This window comes from Tetrao urogallus (genome assembly GCF_951394365.1).
Source record: "Tetrao urogallus genome assembly, chromosome: 13".
Classification (NCBI taxonomy): Eukaryota; Metazoa; Chordata; class Aves; order Galliformes; family Phasianidae; genus Tetrao; species Tetrao urogallus.
This window is the reverse complement of record NC_136826.1, coordinates 17,167,126-17,193,733: the sequence shown is the minus strand read 5'-3', so window position 1 is coordinate 17,193,733 and position 26,608 is coordinate 17,167,126. Positions and strand designations below refer to the sequence as shown.

Here is a 26,608-nt window from a genome sequence, read left to right as displayed (position 1 = left end):
CTCCGCAATGGGAAGATCCTTGCCCTAAACTCCCTTTGCCTTGTCTGCAGCAGGCGCTTTGGGGTAAATTCATCTTTCTTTACTAGGGGAAAAAAAAAATCCTTCTCATCCTCCCTCCAGGAGAGGTGCCGGCAGTCAGCTCCAGGAGAGGCTCCAGCAATGGGACCGGGACCCGGCCAACTTCCTTTTCTCTCTAGGGAGCCTCCTTCACGCTACTCCTGGAGCAACCTACACATGGATTTCTGCCTCCCAGGAGCACGAAGGCTTTTGCTCATCCCTATAGGCAACGTTGGGACACCGGAGTGAGTCCCTCCTCTTCTCTTGCTGGTTTTGGCCCTAGAGCGAACCGGTTATGGATGAGCACAGAGAGAAAAGTGCATGAAGAGGCGTCCATTGGTGGGAAGCTCTTCCTGGTCACGCTCAGCACGATGGATGCGAGGGAGGAAGAGGAGGGGAGTCAGCGGCGAAGGCAGCGTTAAGGCAGGAGACCTGGTGTCGGGTGGCTGCAGTGTTAAAGCCTCGGGGTTAGAGGAAAGGAGGGTGCGTGTCTGGCTGGGCTCCACCTCGCCGGCTAGAACTTGGTGCCCCGGCCCATCAGCTTGAGGACGGCGAAGTTGTAAGTGGCGGCGATCATGAAGGTGAGCTGCGGGCAGGAAGAGAATGAGCCAGGGGAGGAGGAGGAGGACGACGGTGCTCCAGCACCCTTCATCCCAGCACCTGGCCAGCAGAAAGCCCCGTGGCCAAGGCAGGACACTGCAGTGCCAATGTGGGACTGGCCCCCGGCGGTCTCCTAAAGCCCCTCCAGATCCCCTCCAGTGGCCGCCTCCCCCACCACCTCCTTATTGTCAGAAAATGAGACAAGCTCGGGCTCTGTCACTTCTCTGCCCACCACCTCCATTGTCCTCTGCCCCCATCTCCTTGCCAGGTGGAGGAGGACGGCCGGGCAGCGGGAGCAGCGACTCACCAGTGAGACCAGCGTGGCGGCAGCCCCCACAAAGGCCGCGATGAAGAGGTGGAAAGTCATTTGGAACTGCAAGGGAAGATGGGGGTTGAGCTCCCAAAGGTTTCTGCTCAGCCCCATGGGGGCTTCAGAGAGCACTGCAAGGGGCTCACCTCGCTGGTCTTGCAGATAGAGAGCAGGTTAGAGCCACACACTTTCCCAGGAAATGCATTCCAGGGCAGGACACCTGGGGACACAGATCAGGGTGAGCCAACGATCCCATTGCTCAGCCCCGCAGCGATGCTGGGTTGTGGGATGTGCTTTCTATGCTGGGCTGGGGACCATCACCAGGAGGAAGGCAAAGAGGGAGGACAGGTCTATCCTGCACTGCCTGTGTCGTGCTGGTGCTTCTGGCCCAGCCACGTCCCCCCAGACTCTCCAACCTCTCCAGCCCAGACCCCTCCTGGCTGCTGTAACCCCCCATGGAAATGCAGTGCTCACCGTACATCCTGGCATCCGCGCACAGCGTGCCGATGCTGGCAGTGGTCTTGGTGGGGTTGGCGATGGACTGGCAGGTGGTCCAAGTGTTAAAGTAGATGTAGACGGGCACGGCAGAGCAGGCGAAGACCAGGAGCCAGACGATGGTCAGGACGTAGGTAATGCCCACAAACTGCAAGGGGCAGCACAAGGCGAGGGCACAAAGAGGGTTACAGCGTGGCTGGGAATGGGGACAGGGGAGCGCGAGGGTCCCCAGGCGGGCTGGGCACGGGGCAGGTGAAGGGCTGGGATGCACCGCCCACTGTGCCCAACACAGCCCCACACACCCGACGGACCACCAGCCCCAGCTGGGTGGCACTGGGGCCAACCACACATATGTGGGACCGACTGGCTGTGGCACAGTGGTGCCGCTTCCCATACCGGGTGATTTCCTCAGCCAGTGGGGTTTGACCTCTGCGGGAGAGCAGCCGCAAAACCCCTGAGCTGAGCGACCCACTCTGCTGCCCTCCCTCCACGGCGCCACCCCAACCGAACCCAAAGGGAACCGCAGCCGTTCCCCTCTGCTCCCCGAGGCCATTCCCAGAACTTGGGCGCCAGTCCTTGGGCACCACTCAGGACAGCAACAGGGACAGCACACACTGCCCTTGCAGAGATGCTCATGGCTCTCTTAAGCACAGAGCGATTTGTTTGCTGGCAAATGCCACGGCCATACTGGCAGCTTTGGGGACACGCTTGGCCTCGGGGAGGGCTGCTGGGCTGCGCTTCCCCTCGGTACGCCCCGATCCCCGGGCGGCCGCCGTTTCCTGCCCTTCAGCCAACGCCAAACCCGCTGCAGGCGCGCGATGGGGTGCCGAACCCCGGTTAAGATCACCTTGTCAGGATGTCCTAGCCACTTTCCCAAACACTGACACACCCGCTGCAAAGAGTGAGCTCGCTGGGGGCCTCGCGCTCCCCTCCCTTTCGGGCCCCCAGTTACCGTTGCGCTGAGGCCCTTGCCGCAGATGGTGGTCCGGTAGTCCCCGAAGATTTGCCGGACGGCGCCGGTGGTGTAGAAGCCTTCGGCCAGCAGCAGGGCTCCGTAGAGGAAGAAGAAGGAAGCTGTGCCATAGATGACGTACTGAAAGGTGTGGATGCTATGGGGAGAGGAGCGGTGGGGATGCTCAGGCGGTGCTGTGGCACACAGCCCCACTTACCCTCCCCGAGCCCAACACAGCCCTGGGGAGCTGGAATGGGGTGTCACCTTCCTGGGGGGACAAAGCTGCTTCCCCAAGTGGAGCTGATGAAAGGGGCAGCGCCTTGCCAAGCAGGGCCTCCTCCTGCCCCCATACCTACCTGGTGCGGCTGTCCTGTGCACCCCACGGCACCTGGCGTGGGTCAGATAAGAACAGGGTGAAAAGGAAAGGAGCAGCTGCCACGGAGCCACAGCGCCCGTGTGAGGCTGCCCAGGGCTGAGCATGGCCTCCGTTGATCCCAGCGGGTGGCAGCAGGGCCGGGTGGCAGCGGCACACCGTGCACAATGGAGACGCGAGGAGCCCCGCGCTGTTACTTACACATCAATGAGATACTCGTAGTCCTGGTAGTTTTTGGAGAAGTAGGTCTCAATGAGCTGCTCAGTGCCAGTGAGGGCTTCGTGCCCACAGCCACAGAACAGCGCAACTCCAAAGAAGCAGAGCCCAGTGGCAACCAGCGAGGCAAAGGGTGCCCCGATGAGGCAGCGGGCACAGCACTCCAACAGACCTGCGGGGCGGAAAGAGGGGATTTTAGGGTGATAAAGGGAAAAATGCTGAAACAATTTGTCGTGGCGCTAAAAGAGCAGCAATGTGGCGTGGTGGGAAACCGGCAGCCGAGCGAGATGGAGATGCGGGGCGATGCAGCGTGATGCCAGTGGGAGCAAACCAACAAGCTGCTAATGGGCTCCCCGCTGCCACAGTGCTGGGGGTTTTCTATTTGGGCTGCCATCGTGCTGTGCTTATGGAACCTGGGCTGGGGTTGGGGTGCAGAGAGCGGGCACAGCTCCCCCCCTCCCCGGCTGTTGTGCACTGAGTTCCTTAAGCGCTCAGAGTGCTGGAAGCAGTCCCAAACCCACGCTCCCCCCACGGACCCCGCAGCGCCCATCTCCTTCCTCCCTGTAAGCACAAGGCAGCCTTGGGGTCCCAGCCAGCAACGTTCCCCCCTCCCCGTGCAGAGCAAGGGCGCGTGGTGGCACAGAGGACAATGGGGGATTGTCCAAAGAGCAAACAGGGAACAAAGGCAGCGCTGTGGGGGAGCGCAGGGACCCCCCCGCCTGTTTGCCTTGGACACGACGGGGCTGGGGAGGGGTCCTTATGCCTCCCCCTCCCAGCAATGCACCCGATCCCTACAGGTCCCACACGGATGGATGGCTGCACACTTTGCAGCATGATGCTGGCACCAACCAGACTTGAGGTTTTTAGTATTTCTTTTCTCCCAGCTGGGAACATGGGGGCAGGTGCCCACAGCTGGTGGATGGCCCCGATCCCAGGGGTAGCGGGGGAACCGGGATGCAGCAGGGCCTGGCGTGCCCTTCAGCTTTGGGAAAGAGATAGGAAAGCGCAGGAGGGGAAGAGGGGAGAGAAAAAAGAGCCTTTGTGCAGCACAATCCTGGGCCTTGTTGCACAAAGCTGCGGGCAGGAGGAAGGTGGCAGCCATGAGCCCCCCATCAGAGCACCCCAGCAGGACGCCGTCATTGTATGGATGGGGAAACTGAGGCGTGAAGCTGCAGGCACACAAGTGGCACAAGCTGTGACAGGTCTCAGCGCCCCACTCTCCCTGCAGCCCTGGGTTGAGCTCGTTCCCCTCCACCCTCCTGGACAGATGGAGTCCATCCCAGGAGGCGGAATCAGGACAGGAAGCCGCATGGGAAAGGAAAACGCTATCCCTGCTTCCTCCCCTGCCACCCATGGGAGCTTCACCTGCATAGCCTGCCAGTGCCAGGGAAAAGTTTTGGGCTCTCTGCTCCAGGGCTGTCCCCCCACAGCTGTGACAGCTGTCCCATGTCCCCATACTCACCCATGGCACCCGACTCGCTCAGCTCCCCGTGCGCTTGGCTCTGTCTGCAGCCCTCGCCTCCCCTGGCTGTCCCTCGCCCTGTATTGTCCCCTCTGGGTGCCTGTCCCACTCGCCAGCAAAGAAAAGGGCTCTCTGAGTGACAGCCACCCCCCTTAAAGGGACAAGCCCCCGTCCCTCCCCGCCCTAGCCCCCCCTCCCCAGATGCACCCCTTGGCTGCCAGCTGCTCTGCGCGTGGGCAAAATAGAACTTCAGGGGTTGGTGTGTGTGTGTGTGGGGGTGGGGGGGGGGGGGGAATGCTTTTGTAGAAGGGATAAAGGGGCTGGGGGTCACAGGACAACCACTCTGCAGTGGGCTGGGGACCCCCAGTCCTGGCTGGGGTGTGTGTGCCTGTAGGTGTGTGTTGTGGCAACGTGGGATCGATGGGATGCAGTGCTGCCCCTCTGTCACCTCCTTGTCCCCTAAAGTGTCAGACCTCTGTGTTCAGCCTCGGGTGCTCCGGAGTGGGTGTTCTGATGGGAATTCTGCTCTCCCTGTTTTTACGGCAGTTCTTCTCTCACCGTCCCCATCCTTTCGGGCTCTACGTGGGACAGGAGACAGAGCTCCAATGGGCACAGTCTGCAGGGGGGGTTCCTCCATGGGGTCCTCAAGGGATGGGGGCACATCCAGGGATGGGGACGCAGAGGGGGGTCAGCTCCTTGGATGCCCACCTCCCATAGGTCCCCCCCATGGGGGGGGGGGGGTCAGCACAGGGGTGGGGATGCCTGCAGAGGGCAACAGGGCCCTTCTCAGCGGGCAGACAAAGCCCCGCTGTGTCCCTCAATGCCCTGCTTTGTGCCAGGCTGTGCTGTGGCAGGGCCTGGCTGTCCCCGGGGCTGGGAACACTGCTGGGTTGGGGGTCCCCAGGGCATCACACAGTGCCCCCAGCGCTCTGCAGAAACCAGATCTGCAGGGCTGCTGATGCTCGCTGATAAGGGACTGCATTGCCTGGATGGAGCCAGGCACCAGAGGGAAAAATGATGTTAGGCGAAAAAACGATGAGCCCTTCTTTCTCTTTCTGCAGAAATTCAAGATCTTGCATTTTATTTCAACACCCCGGGGGGAAGCATCAGCTTTATGCCGTCCAGGATAATGTGAGCAACGAAGCGGGGCTGCGATTTCTGCACCAAATGCCTTCAAAAATCTGAGTAATTGGTTACTGCTCGTTAGCATCTCCCTCCTGTGTTCCCCCACCCCTGGGGCTGCCCGTGCTGCAGGGCTGCTCCAGAGCTGCACGCACAGCAAAAAGAAAACACCTCTCATAGATGACAGCCTGATTTCATCCCTTCCTTTTGCATTTTGGCTGAAGCCTTTGGGACCCCCTCGTGCTGCAGGCACGGAGCATCTCCTCTTGGCTGCGTGTCCCCGCTGGCTCCTTTCCCACGAGGACACCTTTGTGATCAGCCCTGGGTGCTGCTGCTTGCTCAGGCTGTGGTCGCACTGCTGGTGTCCCCAGGAGGAGCAGTGACAGCTCGTGCAGTGCCTTTATCCATTATACATATCCGTCGGGAGGTGCCTATTGTCACACCAGAGAACCTTGCAGCTATTTTTAAGCAGCCATTTCCCCGGGCCAGCCTGATGCTCTCCTTCTGCTTTCCCCCATCCACCCATCGGTGGGGTGAACCCCCTTTCCCATAGGGGAGGGTGGGAGGCTGCAAAACGTGCTAATAGAGATAAAAATTAAGGAAAAGAAAAGCAAAGCTGTTGGAGGCCTTTGGGGGACGGGGAGGAGAGCTGAAGGGCAGGCGGTGCTCCCCAGCCCCATGGAGGCTCAGTGGAGTGGTGATGCTCCTTGCCAGCAGCTTTGCCTTTCGCATCTCCTGACTTTCTCCTTTGCCGAGGAGGGCAGTGGCTGCCTCTCTCCCCTGGTGGCTCATTCCTCTGGTCTGCCCTCCGTGGGGTCATCTTTTGGAGCTGTGCTCATTTACCTTGCAGAAAACCTGGGGATGCAAAGACAAACGGTGCCTGGCAGTGCCTGCACAGAGTGAAGCCGCTTGGCTCCGTGGGCCCCCTGGCTGTCCCTGCCCCACACTTCTCCCCCAGATCCCATGCTGGTTCTGCATTCCCCACCTACCCTCCATACTAACCCCTTTGGTTTTTGGGCAGAGAGCAGCAGTCCCACCCCCTCCCTCGCCCTCCACTCCCCTCCACGTGGCTACAGCAGCCTGATGCCATGCGGTCTCCTTGCTGGGGTGGCTCTGGGACAGGGATGCGTTTGCTGCTCCAGTTATTAATGTGCTGAGGTGGTGCCGTGGTGCAACCCCTCTGTGCCAGCAGCTGTGCAGGGACCACGGCCAAGGCCAGCACAGGGACGGGACAGGGGACAGAGAAGAGATGGCATTGCTAGGATGTGCAGTGGGAACCCCAGGACCCCATAGCAGAGCATAGGGCAGGGAAGCCCTTAGGGCAGGGAAGCCCCATCCCCTGCAGCCACCACCCCGTCCCCTCAGCCCACGCCATGACACTGTTGGCTCTGCGAGACGATGATGGCAGCCCCACCACCGTGAAGCCCCGGGATGCAGCCACTGCCTTTTGCATCTGTGCTGCAGCAGGAGGATTTGCAGTCTAATTAAACAAATCCTTCATCTCCCCGGCAGCGGCCGTGCCAGGCGAGGGGGGGGGGGAGGAGGGCTAAGAGGGAGGGAGGCTGATTTCTCATTCCTTCACTCACCGCCTGATGCCACAGATGTGTAACGCTTCGTTTTCCAAGCTCGGCCCTCCGGGGGGGGTCTTGAGCAAATCACAAAACTCCTTCACAATGAGGGCGAGCCGGGCAGCCTGCGGTTAACGCCGCTCCCGCTGAGCTCCTTCTGCTCCATCCTCAGAGACCGCTGGGGCTGGGGGCACGGAGATGTGGAGGCGAGAAAAGCCGACGGAGCTCCGACAGCATCCAACAGCATGGGATGCTTGTCGGCATGGCAACCATGCATGGGATGCAGGGGGATGGGAATCCCAAAGTGGGGAGCAGACCTCGGGGACCCCATCCCCATCTCCTGTGATGCCTTTGTGGGTACAACACCCTCTGTGCTGCGCAGCAACTCTTTCACAGGCTGCAGGGAAGGGGGAGGTGTGGGCTGGAGCTTCGTGGTGTCAAAATCCAGCAGATCTTCCCCAAAGCATCTGGAAATGCCGTGGGTGATGGGAGCAGCGGGGCCTCAGCAGGCAGCATCACTGCTGGGAGCAGGGATGGGAATGTTCCTGGTGAGAGCAGCCTGACCTGCTCTAAGCATCCTCCCCTCAGCATCCTCTCCAGCAGCAGGAGGGACCCAGCCCTGGTGCTGAGCAGTTCTGGGGACGAGGCAGCAAAAGGGTGACCCACAGACAAGGAGAAGAGACAGGAACATGAGGCAGGGCTGGGTCACCCTGGTGGGTCACCCCGCTGAGCGGTTTGGCACCAGTGCCAGGCTTTGCTCGCGGCCCCGAGAGTGTTGTTGGACACTTATCTAAATTAAATCTCCCCTTTCAGCGTGCCTGCTTTGCCAAGGTTACGGGGTCATCCCTCCGCCCGCAGCTCCCTCCCTGCCATTGGGGACCGAACCCCTATGGCACAACCTGGAAAATCCCGTTGCGGATGCAGACCCCAGCACGGCGCGGCGCGGCGCAGGATGAAGGAGCACAGCGGAGGCGGATGGAGCCGCGGCCCTGCAATCTGAGGGCTGGCAGATGAGAGGCAGAAGGAGACCCCAGCCGTGTTCCCCCCGGTGCCATGCAGCTGGGTGGTGGGACGCACAGCCCCTTGCCCTTGGCGGGTCCCTCTGCAGCAGCGCATGCAGCGCACGCCCCACGCCGTGCCGGCACAAGGGGTATTTTTAGCTTGGAAAAGCGCCACGGAACTGGAGAGTGACATTGGTTGGAGTTCGGACCGCCGGCCCGCTTCACCTTGCAGTCTCCTCCGGGGCCGCCCTGCCCGGCGCTGTGTCCTAACGGCACTGCTGAGCCCTTCCTCCCGAGCCCACTGTGCACCCCGCAGCTGAGGGGACCTGGAGTGCATCACGTTCCCCATAAAGATGAAAGGATTTGGCTCCAGGAGCCCGCTGAAAATGTCCTTTCTGGCTGTTTCAAAGTTAGAGTTGGTTCAAGTGCGTTCAGGTTGGAAAACAAAATTCCCAAAGGCAGAGCTCGTGTTGCGTTACCGTTTTCCCCTTAGAAAATGAGTGAAAATGGCCAAATTCAGGTATTTCTGAGCAGCTCTGCAGCCCCACACTCAGCAGCCCTGGAGGAGATGCTCTGAGGGACGCAGCCGCAGCCCGTGGGGACACGCAGGGACACACGGGGATGGGGCCACGCTCAGCCACGCTCGGGAGCATATCTTCTGTGACATTAATCTCACGCCCCATTAGCTGCCTCCAAATGTTTGCACAGTGAGAGCAATGCCTGCGTCCAGCCTAGGGGCATCTGTCCCTCTGCAAGACATTGCCACCCTGACAGCAGAAGGGAGAAGCCCAGTGCTGGCAGCAGGGCTTGGGCTGCACATCCCCAGGCTCCATGTGCTCCTGCAGCACCAAACCAGCCGCGATGCTGCACCAGAGGCTCAGGGAGCTGCCTGCTGCCCTCCCTCATCTCCCCTCCGTGCCACCAAACTGATCCTCCAGCACTTGTTCATCCCGAGATGGAGCCATCAGCCTTTTTGCAGGGAAAGAAAAAAAGGGATAAAAAGAATGTTTCTGAGGCCTTAGCCTCTTGGAGTTGTGCTGGCTGGGAAAGAATGACAGCATGGATCAGGCAGGATTAGATCCACAGCTGTGGCACTGTGGGGGCTGAGCAGCAGAGAGGGCTCAGGACAGGTGGGTGGGTTGGCACAGCCCTCCCCAGGGCTCTGGACCCAGGCAGGAGATCCCCAGGGGAACAGTTTGATGTGTCTTGGAGACGGAGAAGGGAATGGAGAAGAAATCATGTTGGCTGAGCAGCCCCGACCTCCGCCGCTGTTGGCAGGGCCTGGCACTGCCAGGTTGATGGGAACAGGACAGGGACGCTGGGGATGCTGAGGATGGACGTGTGCCCCCGGGGGTGGCAGCACCCAGCAGCTCTGCTTCTCGCAGGAAAACCTCCCTCAATGCCCCACTTTCCCCGTGGGCTGAGCACAGAGCTGCCCCCCTCCTCCCGCCGGTGTCAGCTCAGCTCACCGCTGCGATGGAGCTGCCGCTCAGCGCTCGCCGTGTGCCCCGGGCTCCAGATCCCAATCACAACCTCACGGCCCCATCAACGTTAATGGCAACAGTAATCGGAGGAGACTTCTGCCAGCTCCGCGCCAGCAGGGCTGCTCCTCCCGCACACCGCCCCGCAGCGCCGTGCCCCCCCCCCCCCCGGCCCTCGGCTGCAACGGAGGACCCTCCTGGGCACCGCTCTGCTGGCTGTCACGTTTCCCTGCTCCATCAAAGCCGGCGGGGCGGGCAGGAGAAGGCAGCGCGGGGTCCAGCAGAGCGCTGCTGAAATGCACGGCCCCTCTGTGGGGTGAGGGGGACACGGGGGGGGGGCACGCAGCCCCCCTCTTGCCATACAGCACCGTGTGGGGGTCCCTGCAGCCATGGCTGCTCCCAGCCATGACTAAAATGCGGTTAGTACAAATAAACGACACGAGCCAGGTGCGGTAAGGTGAACGAAAACCTGAGCGATGTATCCACCAGGAATCACTTATTCTGCACTTCTCTCTTTATTAATGCTGTCTCCTTCCTCACACATTCATCACAAAAGGCCCCCACAGGCAATGTGTGCTGCTCAGCCACCCCAGGTGTTGATGTCAGCCCACAGCTGCACTCCCTCTGCCTCAGTTTGCCCATCCTCGTGGCTCCTGGCTGCCCCCATTTGTTTTTCCCCTAATGGGGGGCAGAAGGCTGCGCTAAGGAGCTCACCTGCCCCTAATGAGGGCAATTTCAGGAGTTTGCATATGATGCGCAGCTGAGAAAAGCAAGCTCGCAGCCATGCTATGCCCTTCCTCGGGGTCCCTACACTTGCAGAACTGCCCCAGACCCCACAGCTAAGCAGAAGGAAGGATCCCGCGCTCCGTGCTGCTGCAGGTGGACCCTCCAGCGCACCCCCACCCTCCGCACATCCCCTTTCCATCTCATCCATCAGCCCTGGTCGTGAAACTGAACGCATCCGGTCCGGTCTGCGTGTCCCCCCCCCCGCTCCGTGCACCTCCCTTTCCCTGTGCAACCCCATAAACCCCCGAGCCCCGCACCCCGCCACGCACAGTCCCAGCGGAGGACGCGCCCTCGGGGGAAGCGCCCCGACGGCCGCCCGGCACCGCGCACGGCGGAGCCCCCCGGGTCGGTGGGTGCCGGGGGCGGGCGTCTCCCCGCACCGTGCCCGCCTCCTCCCCGCCGCACCGGCCTGAAGCTCCGCCCGGCTCCCAGTGCCCGCAGCCTGTCGGCGGGCTCCCGCTCGCCCGGACTATGAGGAGAGGGGCCGGCCGGGGGGCGGCGGCGGTCCCGGTGCGGCGGGAGCAGGTGCGGGGGAACCGCCGCCACCGGCCGGGTCATGCCCGTGCGCCCGGGGCGGCGGGGCTGCTGGCTGCGGCGGGATGGGCGCGCTCCGGACCGGCGCCCGAGCCTTCCTCCTCCTCCTTCTCGGCTGCCTCCCGCCCCGGCGTGGCCCGCTCAGGTGAGCGCAAAGCGCGGTGCTCTCCCTCCTCCGGGACCCCCTTCAACCCCTCCCCCCTCGCTCTGGGAGCCGGCTTTCCCCGCCGGGACTTGGATTCTCCCAAACGGGACCAAAACGTCCTCTGCCAGTCCTGCGACCGGACCCCCACCCGCGATCCAGACGTCCCCGAGCAACCCGGACCCTTCTTGTGGACCCCCCCCATATTCATCCTTACCCCCGTCCCCGGCAGCGGGACCTTCTCCGGGACCCCGCACCCCAGGCACTTTGCCTGCACGGTGCCGCCCGCCCCCTGCAGCCCCCAACCCGGGGCACAGCCCTCACCGAGGAGGCTTGGGGACCACCAGGTGATGGCCCACGCAGCTCTTTCTCCATCACAGCAACGCCCCTGAGGTGCCCAGACCTTCTTCCAGATCAGGGATTATTATTATTATTATTTTTGGTGGGGGGGAGGGGTGCTCAGGACAGTCCCAGGTCCCATGGAACGTTTTAGGTGGAGGACCTGAAGCCCCCGAGTCCCTTCGTCCCTCTCTACCATCCCCAGATGCCACTGGGACAAGGTAGGATGCAGGGGACAGGTGGGGGGGCTGCAGTGCCCCTGGGGCTCCCTGTCCTGATGTATCTGAGGCAGCGTGGGAGGGATGCAGCCTTTGTGGTGAGGAGGGGGAAAATTGCATCCAAATGTCATCATTTCACCAGCGGAAATCGCTTCCACTGGGATGGTGCTCTCAGGCAGATAGGAGTGTTTTCCAGCCCTACTGTTCCCTGAATGCATGGGGTGCTGTGCTGAGCACCAGGGCCCTCGGGGGAGGCTGTGCCCCGTGAGCTGTGCCCAGGGACATGCAGCTCAGCTTGCAGCAGAGCCTTTGCCCCCAGCTCTGGTACTCAGAGGAGCTGAGATTCTTCCAGGGAGGACTCCCACTCCTCTGAGCAGAGGTAGGAGCACAGTGTTCAGCCTGCCCACAGCTCCAGGAGAGCCCCAGCTCCATCCCCAGCACCCTCCCTTGCTTGTGGCAATGGGGTCTGCAGCCTCAAATGGGAGCAGGACGCAGCAGCAGCATGCTCAAAGCTCCCTTTGTGTCCAGAGATCTCCAGCTCGTTCCTCTCCATCACAGCCGCATGCCTGGCAATGTGGTGAGCGAATGTCTCTCGCATTGTTCCTTGAAATGATCATTATAAACTGACAGAAGGAGAGGAACTGGCAGGCGGAGATGCGTTCACGAAAATATCCCCTCCAAGGTCAGTTTAAATAAGTCTCCATCATCACCAGGAGTGCTGCGTGGGAGAGCTCATGTCAGCTCCTCGCCGTGGCTGTGCTGATCCTCTCTGGCCGCGTCACTCCGCAGTGCCACCATCCCCTTTGTGCTCCTGGTCACCTCCTCACTGCCCAGGGGCAGCCAGCGCTCAGGAGGTGCTGTATCCACACAGCCCCCACAGGTCCAGGCAGGGGCTGGTGATTTACCCAAAGGGACAGCCCAGTGTCCACAGCTTGGGGCCATCACCACTGTGTTCTGTCCTCGCTGTGGGACACCTGACCCCAAGCACTTCCCAGCCTTGGGTATGAGGCGTGCTGGGGCTGGTGCACAACCTCCCCTGGGCTGCAGGGCTGTGCCTGGAGCTTTATGGTGCTGGCAGCCAGCTGAGCCCCCCCCCTCTGTCTGCAGGCTGGTCTCAGGGAGGGAGGAGATCAAATCCCACTCTCGCAGTGCACCCCAGCCCATGTCACCCTCTGATTTCCTGGACAAGCTCATGGGACGAACGTCAGGGTACGATGCCCGGATCCGACCCAACTTCAAAGGTAAGGGGAGGGTGTGAAGCTACTGGGGCTGGCAGTGCCCCACACATAGGGCTGCCCAAACCCAGGGGACGGATGTAGGGAAAGGACCCTGACCCACATTCCTCTCTCCTCAGTTGTACCCGTGCTGTCTGTGCCTGCTTTCCCACGGCAGTTTTGGGGGGGGTGGGGGGTTCCCCTACATGCCCCATGGGGTGACCATAGTGGGCACAGGGCTGCTCAGCACACACAGGGTGCAGGGTCTGTGCCCACACCAACATGGTGCTGGTGAGCAGTGAGAGCTGCACACTGCCTGCTTGTTTTCCAGGTCCACCCGTCAACGTGACGTGCAACATCTTCATCAACAGCTTCGGCTCCGTCACCGAGACGACCATGGTGAGGGTTTGGCAGTAGGCTCCTCAGCAGGGGATGCTGCCTGTGTGTGTGTGTGTGTGTGTGTGTGTGTGTGTGTGTGTGTGTGTGTGTGTGTGTGTGTGTGTTAGTGCCAGGGCCAGGGCTGTGTCGGTGCTCAGGGCTCCCACAGATCCCCCTGGAGCCGGAGCACTGTGACAGGCTGCTGCCCCCAACATCCTCAAATGCACAAGGATCTGCACTGGGGAAGCCCTATAAAGCCTATTTGTGCTGCTGCAAAGCCTTCAGACCATCAACCTCCTCCTCCCCCCGGCCCTGTGGGGCTCCCACTGACGAGTGCCCTCTGCCCAGGATTACCGTGTGAACGTCTTCCTGCGGCAGCAGTGGAACGACCCCCGGCTGGCTTACCGCGAGTACCCCGACGACTCGCTCGACCTCGACCCCTCCATGCTCGACTCCATCTGGAAGCCAGATTTGTTCTTTGCCAATGAGAAAGGGGCCAACTTCCACGAGGTCACCACCGACAACAAACTGCTGCGCATCTTCAAGAACGGCAACGTGCTCTACAGCATCAGGTGCTGAGCCTTTCTCCTTTGGCGCAGGGCTTGTCTCTTGCTCCCGTTGGGCATCTTTCAGCCAGTCTCTCTTTTGTCTGCCTCCTGCAGGCTGACGCTGATCCTGTCCTGCCCCATGGATCTCAAGAACTTCCCCATGGACATCCAGACGTGCACGATGCAGCTGGAGAGTTGTGAGTGCCTGGGGACGTTTGAGCCTTGCTTCATCCCATGGCATCCCATCACATGCCGTCCCATCCCAAAAGCTAGCATCTCTGTGTTTCTGGGGGAGCTGAGCAGGAAAGGGGAGGTCATTTGGGGTGGGGATGAATGGGCTCATATCCCCACTGACCCGTGGCTCCATCTGTCACCTTTCCAGTTGGCTACACCATGAACGACCTCATCTTTGAGTGGCTGGAGGAGCAGGAGGCTGTGCAGGTGGCAGAGGGCCTGACGCTGCCGCAGTTCATCCTCAGGGACGAGAAGGACCTGGGCTACTGCACCAAGTACTACAACACAGGTGAGACCCCCAGAAACCCCTGACTGCCCCCCGGCGTGGCACAGACCCCCTCACCCACACAAGGCTGGATTTTTCTTGCAGGCAAGTTCACCTGCATTGAGGTGAAGTTCCACTTGGAGAGGCAGATGGGCTATTACCTGATCCAGATGTACATCCCCAGCCTGCTCATCGTCATCCTCTCCTGGGTGTCCTTCTGGATCAACATGGATGCAGCACCAGCGCGGGTGGGCTTGGGCATCACCACTGTGCTCACCATGACTACTCAGAGCGCCGGCTCCCGTGCCTCTCTGCCCAAGGTCAGTGCTGTGGGCACAATGCTGGCCCTGGGGGGCTAGAAAAGACCTCTAGGATCCCCAAGCCCCCCCCACCGTGCCCACTGACCATGTCCCTCAGTGCTGCATCTCCACAGTTTTGAATGCCTCCAGGGATGGTGACCCCACCACCTCCCCGGGCAGCCTAGATCACCATTCTTTCAGAGTCCACACATTTCCTAACATCCAGTATTTCCCAATATCCATGGACCAACAACAGAGATGGCACAATTACAGGGTCTTATCCTGTTGTTTTTTTTTTCCAGTGGAACCACGACTCAAAGCCATCTGGCACCAGGGATTCTCCTCGGGAGAACTTGGCTTCCTGGAGCTTTGAACTGCGCAGCTCTGGGGAGAATCTCTGAGAGCTGTGACTGTGGGGAGGGGCGCAGCCCCACAGCTCTGATCCCTCTCCCCTCGCAGGTCTCCTACGTGAAGGCCATTGACATCTGGATGGCCGTCTGTCTGCTCTTTGTCTTTGCTGCTCTGCTGGAATACGCCGCCGTCAACTTCGTCTCTCGGCAGCACAAGGAATTCATGCGCCTGCGGCGGCGGCAGCGCAGGCAGAGGATGGTGAGTGCCTGCAGCTGCTGCTGTCACCACGTGTCCCTAAGATGATAGGGGGAGCCCCGGGGCTGCAGGGCTGTCTCCTGTGGCACCTTGGGGAGCTGTGGGCATTGCAGTTCTTCTGCCTGCCGGACAGCACAGGGAGCCCAGAGCATCTCCCTGCCCTGCGGGATGCCCAGAGCTGAGCCGCGCGGTCACAGAATCACAGAACCATAGAATAGCCTGAATTGGATGGGACCCATAAGGATCACTGAGTCCAACTCCTGTCCCCTGGAGCAGGCTGACATTGCCCGTCCCAATGTGGGGGGACAGCCTGGCACTGGCTGCAGGGAGGCACTGTGCTCTGGACAGGGAGTAGATGTGGTGCACGGCCCCAGATGGGTGCCATTCTCCTCCCGCCCTGGGAGACGCTCCGCTCTAAAAAGGCAGGAGAAGAAACAAGGGTTTCTTTTCCTTTCCCATGTGATGCTCAGGGAAAGCAGCTGGTGCCTGCCCTGCCATATGGTGACACTGTTAGATGCAGACCTCCACGTGAAAGCCCTGTGGATGTGTCCCCCAGGCTCCCAGTGCCCCCTGGCTCAGAGGCTGTGCTGCCGGAGGGGCTGCTCTCCCCCCACGGCTGCTCTCTGCCCACAGCAGGGGCAGAGCCGTCGGTCACGCGCTGTCCTGTTTCTGTTTGGTGCCAAAAGGGCCTGAGCAGCGGGACGGCCAGCCTGGAGTCCCTGGGGCAGTCGAGCAGCCTGCACAGCGGCGAGCACACCTACGCGACGCTCTCGCAGCTCTCCAGCTCCAGGGTAAAGCACACCCCTCCGGCAGTGCACCCCTGCACCCCCCTTTTCCCCACAAGGAGCACCCAGGAGCCCTTCCCACAAGTGAGGGTGCAGGAAGGAGCAGGGCAGGGATGTGCATGGGGCACATGGCCGTGGGGACCAGAGGTATAATTCACCGGCTCCTTGGAGACGCCCTGCTCTGTGCCTCGGTTTCCCCTGCTGTAGAATGGGGCCAAAGGCCGCCCCCTTTGCAGTGGAGTGAACCGTGCTGGGGTGATGAGCTCCTCAGCTCCCTGACAAGGTGCTCCTCAGCTCCCTGACAGCACCTGGAGCAGGGTGGGGGCTCTGCCTACCCAGATCAGCCAGCGCAGTGATCTCCTCTCCCTGCAGTGGCATGGGCACTTGGCAGCTGGAGACGTGGGGAGGAGACACGGCAGGGAGTGGTGGCACAGGGCAGGCTGCCCAGTTTGGGCGGAGATGCTGGGGGACGAGGACATCCCAACTGTGCATTTCTGGGGCTGCTGCAGCTCTCTCTGAGCCCCCATCCTGCTGTGCCCCCAGTGAGCACTCTGCAGCAGGGCAGAGCAGCTCAGCGGCACACGCGAGCGCATTTCAGCAATTTCAGCCTCTGCTGCTTCTCCCCGCTGGGAAATCTTGCTTAACCGGCAGAGTGCTGAGTTAAATAAAGATCCCCAGCTCTCTGCATGAGAGCCCCCGGCTGCTGGGTGCCCATGCAGGGCAGGATGCAGCTCTTTGCCCCGTGCACCTCAGTGGGCAGCGCTGCTTGGAGAAGGCATGGAGACCCGAAACCCACACTGCTTGTGGGCATGGAATGAAGGGGATGTCCTCAGCTCCAAGTGGGGACACCATGGACACACATAGAGTGTAAATGAGCTGGGCCAATGTGACTCCCTAATGAAACAGCTCACTAATGAAGCACAGCTGTCGGTGGGGAGGAGCGCAGGCACTGCTGGCTTGTGGGGAGGCAGCAAGGAGGGTGAGGGCAGGGCCTCCGTTGCTTGCATCCATCCTTTGTCACCCAGCAAGCAGCCCTGGCATTTGAGAGGACTGGGGGTCCCTGATGGCAGCGATGCTCCTGCATCCCTGCACGGTTCTGCCCCAGCAAACTGTCTGTTCACCAGCACACCTCCACCCTTCAGCAAGCAGCTGCTGCAACAGTGCCTGCACTCGCAGCGCCCTTCTGTGCCCATATGTACCCCTATGTGCTCTGCACTCTTGTGTGCCATACACCTCTGTACGCCGTGCACCCCCATCCGATCTGCACCCTCCCATGCACCCCTCGCCCCCATGGGCCCACTTGCCCCACACCAGGCACCCAAGTGGATGCTGAGGATTCTGGGGCTGCCCACAGATTCACTGGGAGCAGTTTAGAGCACGATGTGTTGGCAGGCAGGTGCTCACTGGACACCCTCGTACCTCAGACTGTGCTCCTCTGGGCTTCTGCCTGCACACCTCAGATGTGCAGGAAAAGCACCAAACCTTGCGCTGGCACCCACCCAAGCAGACAGCCACGGCTGGCACACACACGGAGCATGCAGCACAGCCCTGTGCCCTGCAGGGTGCCCGGCTGACAGCACTTTCCCTCTCTAGGAGGAAGAGCTCATCCGTGAGAGCCGCTTCTACTTCCGAGGCTACGGGCTGGGCCACTGCCTGCAGGCAAAGGATGGGGCTGGGGAGGGTCCTGGAATCTACAGCCCCCCCCCAGCCAGTGCACTGCTGCGGGAAGGGGAGACCCTGCGCAGGCGTTACGTCGACCGTGCCAAGCGCATCGACACCATCTCCCGAGCCGTCTTCCCCTTCACCTTCCTGGTCTTCAATGTCTTCTATTGGGTTGTCTACAAAGTGCTGCGCTCAGAGGACATCCACCCGGTGCCCTGAGGCCCCCAAAAGGCCCAAGGACCTCTTGGCTGGATGCTGCCATGTGCCTGGAGGCTGTGAGCGGGTGTCGGACCACTGTGTCACCGAGCCACAGACAGCAGTGAGCTGGGCAAGGGGCTGTGCTCCTCTCCCCCTGCACAGCCCACAGCTCTGTGGTGGGAGATGGTGGGCAGCCCCAGCCCTGCTGACCCCATCCCCTGACTTCTCCCTCGGCCCCAGGCTGTCCCTGGGTGGGCTCACGCCATCTGCTCTTCCACCAGAGAGGAGAGCATCCGAACCCTCGATTTAAAAACTCAGCAAGGCTTCCAGACCTCCAGACCTGGATATCCTCCATGCTTAGCAGGAAATAAAAGCAGTAGGTGACGCTGACGTAGGTCCTACAGAGAGAAACGTGTTGATGCTCTCCTTTCCCCCACTCACAGCAAGCCCCAGGTGGGGCACGTATCTTTGACGGGGTACTTTGCTGCAGCCCCACAAGTTCTGTGGGCAGGATGGAGATGGGATTTGCCCCTTTTCTCAGCAGCCTTGGGAACACCATGGCACAGCAAAGTGCCAGGCACCATGGCAAGGGACGCAAACAAAGGGCAGCGCAGTCCGGGCAGATATCCCACCCTCAGCCCCAGCTTCCCTCCCTGCTCCTCAAGCAGGAATTGCCCTCTCCCTCTCTTCAGTAACCAGGAGCCCCCAGCACCCACTTTCTCAGCTCCTGCTGAGCCACACGCACTCATTTCACAGATGAGGCAAGCATCCCCATGATCCCCAAGAGAAAAAGCATCCAGAGGAGACACCAGGGCTCCACCAGGATGGGTGAAGATGGTTCCATCCCATTGCCGCTGCCACTGTACTGTCCCAGGAACAGCCTTGAGAGATTCGTTTTTTTGGGGGAAGCCCCTTTGGATGCACAGGTCTCCACTGCCCACCCACAGACCCAAACAGAGAGGTGCTGGCACCTGCAAGCACACGGTGGCCAACCAAACCTCCAGCAAAGGTGGGATTTTAAAAAGCATTGATCTTCCTACACAAATAAAAGTCTGTCTGGGATTTTCAGCGGCGTGTTGGGGGTTTCTCTCTGCCCAGAACCCCGTGTCTTGGAGCAGCTCCCAGCTGCAGGAAGGATGTGGGTGCACCAGCCTTGCGGTAATGGGAGCCCCGAGATTATGCCCAGACCTTGTTGTCTCCATTTATCTGACAGGGTTTTGCCTTGGGGACAGGACCCGAGGAAGGACAGACGTGGAGCTGGGTGGGGCTCCAGCCCCATGGTGGAGCTTGGACACCTACACACACTGAATGTCCCATCCTTCCCTTGGTTTGCTGGGCAGGCGCCAGCCTCAGAGAGCTGCCAGCTGTCCTGGGCGCTTACGCCAACCCTGCGGTGCCACCCTGGGCCAGCGCTGCCATCCCCAGCTGGCGTGGAGGCAGGCAGAGCTCACAGCTGACGGCCAGTCTCGTAAGCAAACATCAATCTCCTTCTGTGCTCCCAGCCAAGTTTCACAGATCGGCTCTGTTGGGTGCCCTGTACCTCGCAGCCCCATCACACTGTCGAGCCCCAGCGAGGTTTTTGTGAGAGAGAGGGGAGAAAGCAAAGCGGAGACCTGCAGCTCAGTGCTTGGTTTGTTCTTTTGATGGGAGAAACAAAACCCTGCGGCGCTCCTGTGTTCCTGCCCTCGCTGCTCTCCTTTACTCAGCAGCAGGTCTGGGTACCTGGGGGCTTCAAAGGGGAGAACAGTGGGGGGGGCAGCCCCAAAGCACCTTGATTGTAGGAACAGGCACTTCCCAAAAAGAAAGGAAAAAGGAAGAATTTTAGAAAGTGAACTGTGAAAAACCAACATGTCATAAGACAACCTGCAGTAATGGCATGCTCTGGCTGCAGCCAAGCAGAGGGAGTCCTCACTCAGGCACCGTGGTGGAAGACTCTTAGGGGAGCACTGCTGCCCCACAGCCCTACAAGCACATCTGGGCACCTTTTAGGGGTCAGCAGCAGCAGCACCCAGCCCCTACCAGAGCTCCCAGCAGCCACACTGGAGCTGGAAGCCCCTCCAGTCTGTGGTCCCGGCGAGTTTCCATGCCCAGGCTAGGGGTGCAGCATGGGTAGCAGCCACCCTCTGGCAAAGCCCACGGATTTCAGATGGAGCCAGTTTTCCTTCTCCTGTGTGATGCTGCACATTCAGGACATGTCCCAGCTGCTGTGGGAAGCAGCAGTGGGCACAGGACCAGCAGCGGCGGCGGAGTTAATTGCCGGTGTAAATGGAAGCTAATGGAGTTACGTTGGGGTAATGTGACTCCTGGAAAGTAAAATCAGAATAATCAGCACTGGCGGCTCTCTGAGCGCCTGCCAGCACAGCACTTACAGCCCAGCAGCTGCAGATGCATGCAACTTGCCTCCTGCTGCTGCACACCCATGGGTGCTGGGGGGTAAAGGCCCTGCTCTGTGCTTTTATTCACAGAATCACAGAACAGCCTGAGTTAGAATGGACCTCAAGGATCATGAATCTCCAACCTCCTGCCACAGGCAGGGCCACCAACCTCTGTATCTGACAGTAGACCAGGCTGCCCCAGGCCCCACTCATCCTGGCCTTTAACTCCACCAGGGACAGGGATCCACAACCTCTCTGAGCAGCTGTTCCAGCACCTCACCATTCTCATAGTAAAGAATTTAGTGATCCTCAACCCTCAGGGATGGGGCTGGGGAACAGCAACACCTGCGCAGCAGAGCTGCAAGGATGGTCCCCAAATAGAAGGGACGAGCAAGGGAGTGCTGGGGTTTGGCAGCAAGCAAGGGTCAGATCTGTAGTGCCCCGCAGCCCCGGGAATATGGAAAGCAGCCCAGCTCCGGACTGTGGCTTGGCATAAGAAAAACAAAGCCATGAAGTTCTGCGGTGTGTTTTGTCCCACTCAGAGAAGCCGTGCCCTGCAGCCCCCCAGGGCAGGGGGAGGACCCCGCGCCCAAACAAAGTGCCATTATCTGACCGCGGTCTCTGAAGGTCTTTTGTTCCCTGGGCGCACCAGAGCGGAGATCGGAGGACACCTAGCGAGGAGGCCGCTCCGGGGGCTGCGTGACAACAGAGCTTGCAGAGATCGTCACCTCACAGCCCGCCGGGCCGGCCCTGCTGGGGATCGTCTCTCAGGGCACGGAGCTCCGGCTGGCTGCGAGCAGGATGCGGGCCTCACCGCAACACCGCGATCTGTGCAAGGACAGGGCCCGGCTCCCCGCCAGACACCCGCAGCTCGGAGCGGGCCCCGAGCCCAGTACACGGAGCCCTGAGCTCTGCGCCCTGCGCGCGGTGCTGTGGGGCACTCTGTGGGTGCCGGGTGGGCTGCAAGCATTGGGATGGTAAGCAGCGCGTGGGCACGACGCGGCCGGACTGCGCCTATACGGCACGGGGCCGGAACGGCGCCTCCCCACGGCGGCGGAGGAGCAGGCCGCGGCTCCGCGGCGGAATCACATGCGCAGGGGCACGTGATCGCCCCGCCACGTGATCGACCTCCCGTGTCACGTGACTCTGAGGCCGGCGGGTGTCATGGCGGCGGCGGCGGCGCGCTGGGCCTTGGTGGTCGCTGTGGCGGCGGCGGCGGTTGTGGCGTTGGATAACGGCGTGGCGCGGACGCCGCCCATGGGCTGGCTGCACTGGGAGCGCTTCCTCTGCGGCACCGACTGCGCTGCTGAGCCGGACAGCTGCGTCAGGTACCGGGATGGGATGGGGTAGGGGGAGCCGGGGTCCCGGTGCTGGGAGCGGGGCGTTGCGTTGCGGGGCTGCGGCCCGAGCTGCAGCGTCCCCCCCCCGCGTTGCTCCCCGGCCCCAGCGAGCGGCTGTTCACCGAGATGGCCGACGTGATGGTCGCGGATGGCTGGAAGGAAGCGGGCTACGAGTTTGTTTGCATCGACGACTGCTGGATGGCGCCAACGCGGGACGAACGAGGCCGGCTGCGGGCGGATCCCCGGCGCTTCCCCGGCGGTATCCGCGCACTGGCGGACTACGTGAGTGCGGGGAGCGGGGAGGGAGAGGTTGTGCGGGAACTTCGTGACTCAACGGCTTCTCCTCTGCCCGCTGAGCTCAGGTCCATTCCAAAGGGTTGAAGCTGGGGATCTACAGTGATGTGGGGAACAGGACGTGTGCCGGCTTCCCCGGCAGCTATGGGTACTATGAGTTGGACGCACAGACCTTTGCCTCCTGGGGTGTGGACTTGTTGAAGTTTGATGGCTGTAACGCCGACTCGCTGGGGCTGCTGGCAGAAGGTATGCGAGCAGGTGGGGCACAGCTGGGGCTGTTCTGCGGGTGTCAGCAATCCCTAGCCAAGGGGTGGGCTCCAGGGAGATGCTTTTCCCTGACTGTACACATTTTGAGGGATTTGCTTACACGCAGTGTTCCCAAGTGCAAGGCTGCTCTCTCTCCAGGGCAGCACATATTGCTGGCCCAAGTGGTTTTTGGCTGTTCTGACTCCCGGAGCTTTCAGGCGTGGCTTGAGAAAGCGGCTTTCTCCCACCAGAGACTGCGTCGTGCTGAGCACAGAAGTACTGTCTGCGTTCTCTGGGGGCTGTCTGCGGACTGCCGTATCAGCTCTTAGCACCACAAAGGCTTTGCACTTCTGGAGTGCTTTCATTGCAGAGCAAAAGCATTTTGCATGCTTGACACTGAATCCCTTTGCTGAAGCTGTGCCATAATGGATCAGCTCTGAGCTAGAATAGCTTGTATCTGCAGTAGGAAGGGCAGTTATCAGGGCTGTTAGCAGGAAAAAAATAGAAGGGAATTCTGGCACAACAAACCTATTGGGATTTTCACTTCTAAATGTGCCCTTATGAATGCTGTTTCCGAAGTTGTTATGCACAGGCTGGTGGGCCAGCAGTAGAGAGCTCAGTGCTGTGCTCAGAGCTCCTGGCTGCAGACCCCCTCCAAGCACTGCACACCCCAGTGCCCCAGGTGCAGATTTGCAGGCAGAACAATGTGGCTCTGAAGTTGGTTTTCTGTTGGCTGGGCTCTCCCTGCTGGCGCAGTGTTTGGCAGCAGGAATCCTGCACTCTCTCCTGGCTGTCTGGCAGAGAGAACCTGTCCAAGTGACAGTCAGCTCCACTCCAGTTGGTCCAATGTGTGCTGGCTGTTGGGGCCTGGAGCACAGCTCAGCACTGCAGGCAACAGCTGAGCTGGAAGCTGGCTGGATCAGATGGATAAGCCAGGTGCAACCCAGTGGTACTGAAGCAGTTCCAGGAGAGAGAGCAAAAGCTCCCTTCCCTCTCTGCTGATTGGAAGGGACTTAACAGGGCTGTGTGAGGACAAGGACAGGACAAAGCTAGTGCCTTTTTTATTCCTGCTCAGTCCATATGGCACAAATGCATCATAAGGACGTGTTCCCACAATGTTAACCACTGGTGCTGTACCCAGTTGCTCGGTAAGATAGCAACTTGTATTTAGGCTGCTCAGAGAGGTGGTGGGTGCTCTGTCCTTGGAGACATTTGAGGTCAGGCTGGGCGGGGCTCTGAACACCTGATGGAGCTGTGGGTGTCTCTGCTCAGTGCAGGGAGTTGGTCTCAGTGACCTCTAAGGGTTCCTTCCCATTCAAAAGATTCTATGATTCTAGAGGGAAAATACACCGCACAGCAAAGCTGCAGCCTGTTCCTAGGGTTGCATCCATGTCCTCTATCCCAGCTGAAAGCAGGGTAGTGGGTGATGTAGAGGTCAGCAGTCTCAGACTATTTGCCTGGGACAAATAGCAAAGCCATGTAGCAGCTCACCTCTCCTTGGAGGCAGGAGACTGGCTGCCACTACGAGCTCCTCTCTCCTCCCTTTATTATTTGAGTCATGAGAGTATGTTCAGCCTTGATTTTTAAGAGTCAAGCTGAAACCTGAACCTGTGGCACTGGTTTAGTTCCTTTCCTTGAGCAAGGAGATGGGGTAACCTCTCTTCTTTTAGGTTACAGGAACATGTCTCTGGCCCTCAACAAGACTGGCAGACCCATCGTGTACTCCTGTGAATGGCCTTTCTACCTGAGGCCCGTGCAGCAGGTAGGGAGCATTTCTCAGGGCTCACAGTGGGAAGAACAGAAAGGCATTAGCACTTCATAGCAGCCTCCCAAGGAATTTGCTGCTCTCCGGTCTGACGGAGAACAAGACTGCGAGGCGGAGGAAAACCACTTTTCCTCTACAGCCTTGAGGTGTACCTGAGGCAAGTTGCTTCTCTGCTGAAAAGAGTGTAGCAGGATTCTGCAGCACAGGCTGCTGGAAGCACAGCCCAGCTGGAGCTTGCTCAAGACCAGCAGCATCCATCTGCTTTCCCTCTTCAGGGAGCTGAGCATCAAGATGTTGGAGGTGCAGATGCAGCTAGCAGGCAGCTTGCTGCTATTCCTCCTGGATGCTCTGCTCAGCCTAACAGCCACCTCGAGGGACAGGAATGAGAGTTTTAGGGCAGCCTATATAACAGGAATGCTCTGTGCTGTTTACATGTGGGTTTTTTGCTGGACAGGGTCTGTGAGTGCCGTGTTGCTCTCCACCCACAGCTGCCTTCCCCCATGCACCAGGACAGGATGTGGTCATTCCCTCCCAGAGAGATAGATGCATTAGTCACCAAAGGGAGTAAACCCGAGAAACAGCAGTGATTACTGAAATAGTAATTACTGTCACAGTAATAGGATGACACAGTTTAATCCCACTGGTCCCATCCCACCTTTGGTAAAACAGCACGTGTAGAGATTTTCTAACAGAGCTAGGTGGCTGCAGCTGTTCTCCCAAGGGAAACAATTGGGATGGTGCTGTCTGGAATGTGGCAGACTAGAGCTGGTGGGTACAAGGCATCCTAGGGAGCCAGCATCGTTCAGATGGAATACTATCCACTGTCAGCTAAGTTCTCTCCCACAATATCCCTGATGCCTCGTGTACAGTCTCCATCTTGTACAGTCAGGCTCTCTGGCTAACCACGCTCATTGTTTTGGCAGCCCAATTACACGGAGATCAAACAGTATTGCAATCACTGGAGGAATTTTTATGATGTCTATGATTCTTGGAACAGCATCAAGAGCATCGTGGAGTGGACAGCACTTCATCAGGACAGCATTGTGAAGATAGCTGGGCCAGGGGGCTGGAATGACCCTGACATGGCAAGTAGAGCAACACCTTTCCAGCAGCAGGAGAAAATTGTTTCCTTAGCTGTAGCCTGAGATGGGTGGGGAGGGAGAGACTGGGAGGAGAAACACTGGGGGAAAGGATCTGATGGAGTCCTAGGATTAAGCACTTGATGAGAGGGATCCCTAAATGGAAAAGATCAGCAGAACAGCACTCTGAGCACACTCTGAGCTGTACTGCAGTCTATACAACCAGTGCCAGTCCCTAACAAACACAGATATGAATCGGAGAAAGTCTCTGATGTGCAACTCCTAGCAGAAGGGGGAAAAAAACCTTGGGTGCCGTGCCAAGCTGGGTACTAGCAAGGAATGAATAGCTGCATCTAGGAGCAGGCTCTTGAATGCTGCTTTGCCAGGTAAGGATCCTTCTTTACTTCCACCACTGGTTCATGCTGAATTGCCATGCTAATCTGCAGCCAGCTGGTGTTGTTCCTAGAGCTCAGCCCATCCAACCAGTCCCCAACCAGGGCACCACCCTTAGCATCCTGCTGCTTCCCAGCACTTCCCTGCTGGCCCAGTTTCTCCTTGGCAAGCAGCGTTAGGAGGCGTTTTTCTTTTCCTGTCCCAGTTGGTGATTGGGAACTTTGGGCTGAGCTGGGACCAGGCGGTGACTCAGATGGCGATGTGGGCGATCATGGCCGCGCCGCTCTTCATGTCCAACGACCTGCGGCACATGAAACCGGAGGCCAAGGGGCTGCTCCAGAACAAGGAGGTGATCGCCATCAACCAGGATCCGCTGGGCAAGCAGGGCTATCGCATCACTAAGGTACAGCAGGACCTGGCTGGGGCTGTGCTCTGGAACACGGGCTGCAGGCTTCCTCAGAAAGCGGGCGCTGGAGGTCTGGGACAGAGCGCCCAGGGTTTGGGAACACATTTGTTCCTGAAGCCTGCTTAGGCACGCAGGCACGAAGACACCCAGTTCTGCTTTCCCTAACGCAAGCCTGCGGCTTATTTTCTTCTTGGCAGGACAAGAACTTCGAGCTGTGGGAACGGCCCCTGTCTGACAGAGCCTACGCTGTGGCAGTCCTAAACCAGCAGGAAATTGGGGGACCCCAGAACTTCACCTTCTCCCTCTCCTTCCTCGGCAATGGGCTGGCCTGCAACCCAGCGTGCTGCATCCAGCAGATCCTGCCAACCAGCAGGGACTGGGGGGTTCACAACTGGGTCTCCTCTCTGAGTGTAGAAGTGAACCCCACAGGCACTGTGCTGCTCAAAGTAGTGCCGCTGTAGGAGGTGGGATTATTTTCTGTAAGCCTCATGCTCTGCACTTCTTGTCCTAGAGCATTCACTGCTTGAGAGCCTCTGGATGCTGAACCTTCTGCCTACTGTAACAAATGCCCGTGACTTATTACTATGAGGCAGCAGAAAAAGGGGTGCTGCTTCTCTCCTGTTCTCTGGCATCTCGCCCAACTCTCCTTTCCCAAGGGGTCACAAGGCCCCCAGCAGGGCAACAACAACTCATTGCCACCACGACCAAAGATCTGCAAGAGGTGCAGGCAGCGTTCTGCGGCTCTTCAGCATTTCAGGCACACAAGGGCAGTGCAGCCCAGCTGCTGTGCTGTATGCTTTGGCAGGCTGGAGCACTTGAGGACATTTAGTTCACAACTGTGAAAAGCTGTTCCTGCTGGAAAAAA

The 26,608-nt window shown here is 59.8% G+C and overlaps 3 protein-coding genes across 3 annotated transcripts; 2 read left to right on the top strand and 1 right to left on the bottom strand.

Moving 5' to 3' along the window:
* Positions 1-571: 571 nt before the first annotated feature.
* PLP1 (proteolipid protein 1) lies at positions 572-10,981 on the bottom strand (the record flags this gene model as incomplete). The annotated part of the gene is made up of 7 exons (XM_079541848.1): positions 572-643; positions 965-1,030; positions 1,114-1,187; positions 1,442-1,610; positions 2,415-2,571; positions 2,989-3,175; positions 10,693-10,981. The coding sequence occupies 7 exons, from the start codon at positions 10,979-10,981 to the stop codon at positions 572-574; spliced, it is 1,014 nt and encodes a 337-aa protein (XP_079397974.1).
* Positions 10,982-12,767: 1,786 nt separating this feature from the next.
* Positions 12,768-17,866, top strand: LOC306951550 (glycine receptor subunit alpha-4; the record flags this gene model as incomplete). The annotated part of the gene is made up of 8 exons (XM_079542068.1): positions 12,768-12,897; positions 13,202-13,269; positions 13,597-13,820; positions 13,911-13,993; positions 14,179-14,319; positions 14,401-14,615; positions 15,054-15,203; positions 17,579-17,866. Exons 1-8 carry the CDS (start codon positions 12,819-12,821, stop codon positions 17,864-17,866), a joined length of 1,248 nt encoding a protein of 415 aa, XP_079398194.1. The 5' UTR covers positions 12,768-12,818.
* Positions 17,867-21,384: 3,518 nt separating this feature from the next.
* GLA (galactosidase alpha) lies at positions 21,385-26,204 on the top strand (the record flags this gene model as incomplete). Its single annotated transcript, XM_079542045.1, has 7 exons — positions 21,385-21,548; positions 21,668-21,842; positions 21,923-22,100; positions 23,771-23,862; positions 24,789-24,950; positions 25,543-25,740; positions 25,941-26,204. The coding sequence occupies 7 exons, from the start codon at positions 21,385-21,387 to the stop codon at positions 26,202-26,204; spliced, it is 1,233 nt and encodes a 410-aa protein (XP_079398171.1).
* Between the last annotated feature and the right edge of the window lie 404 nt (positions 26,205-26,608).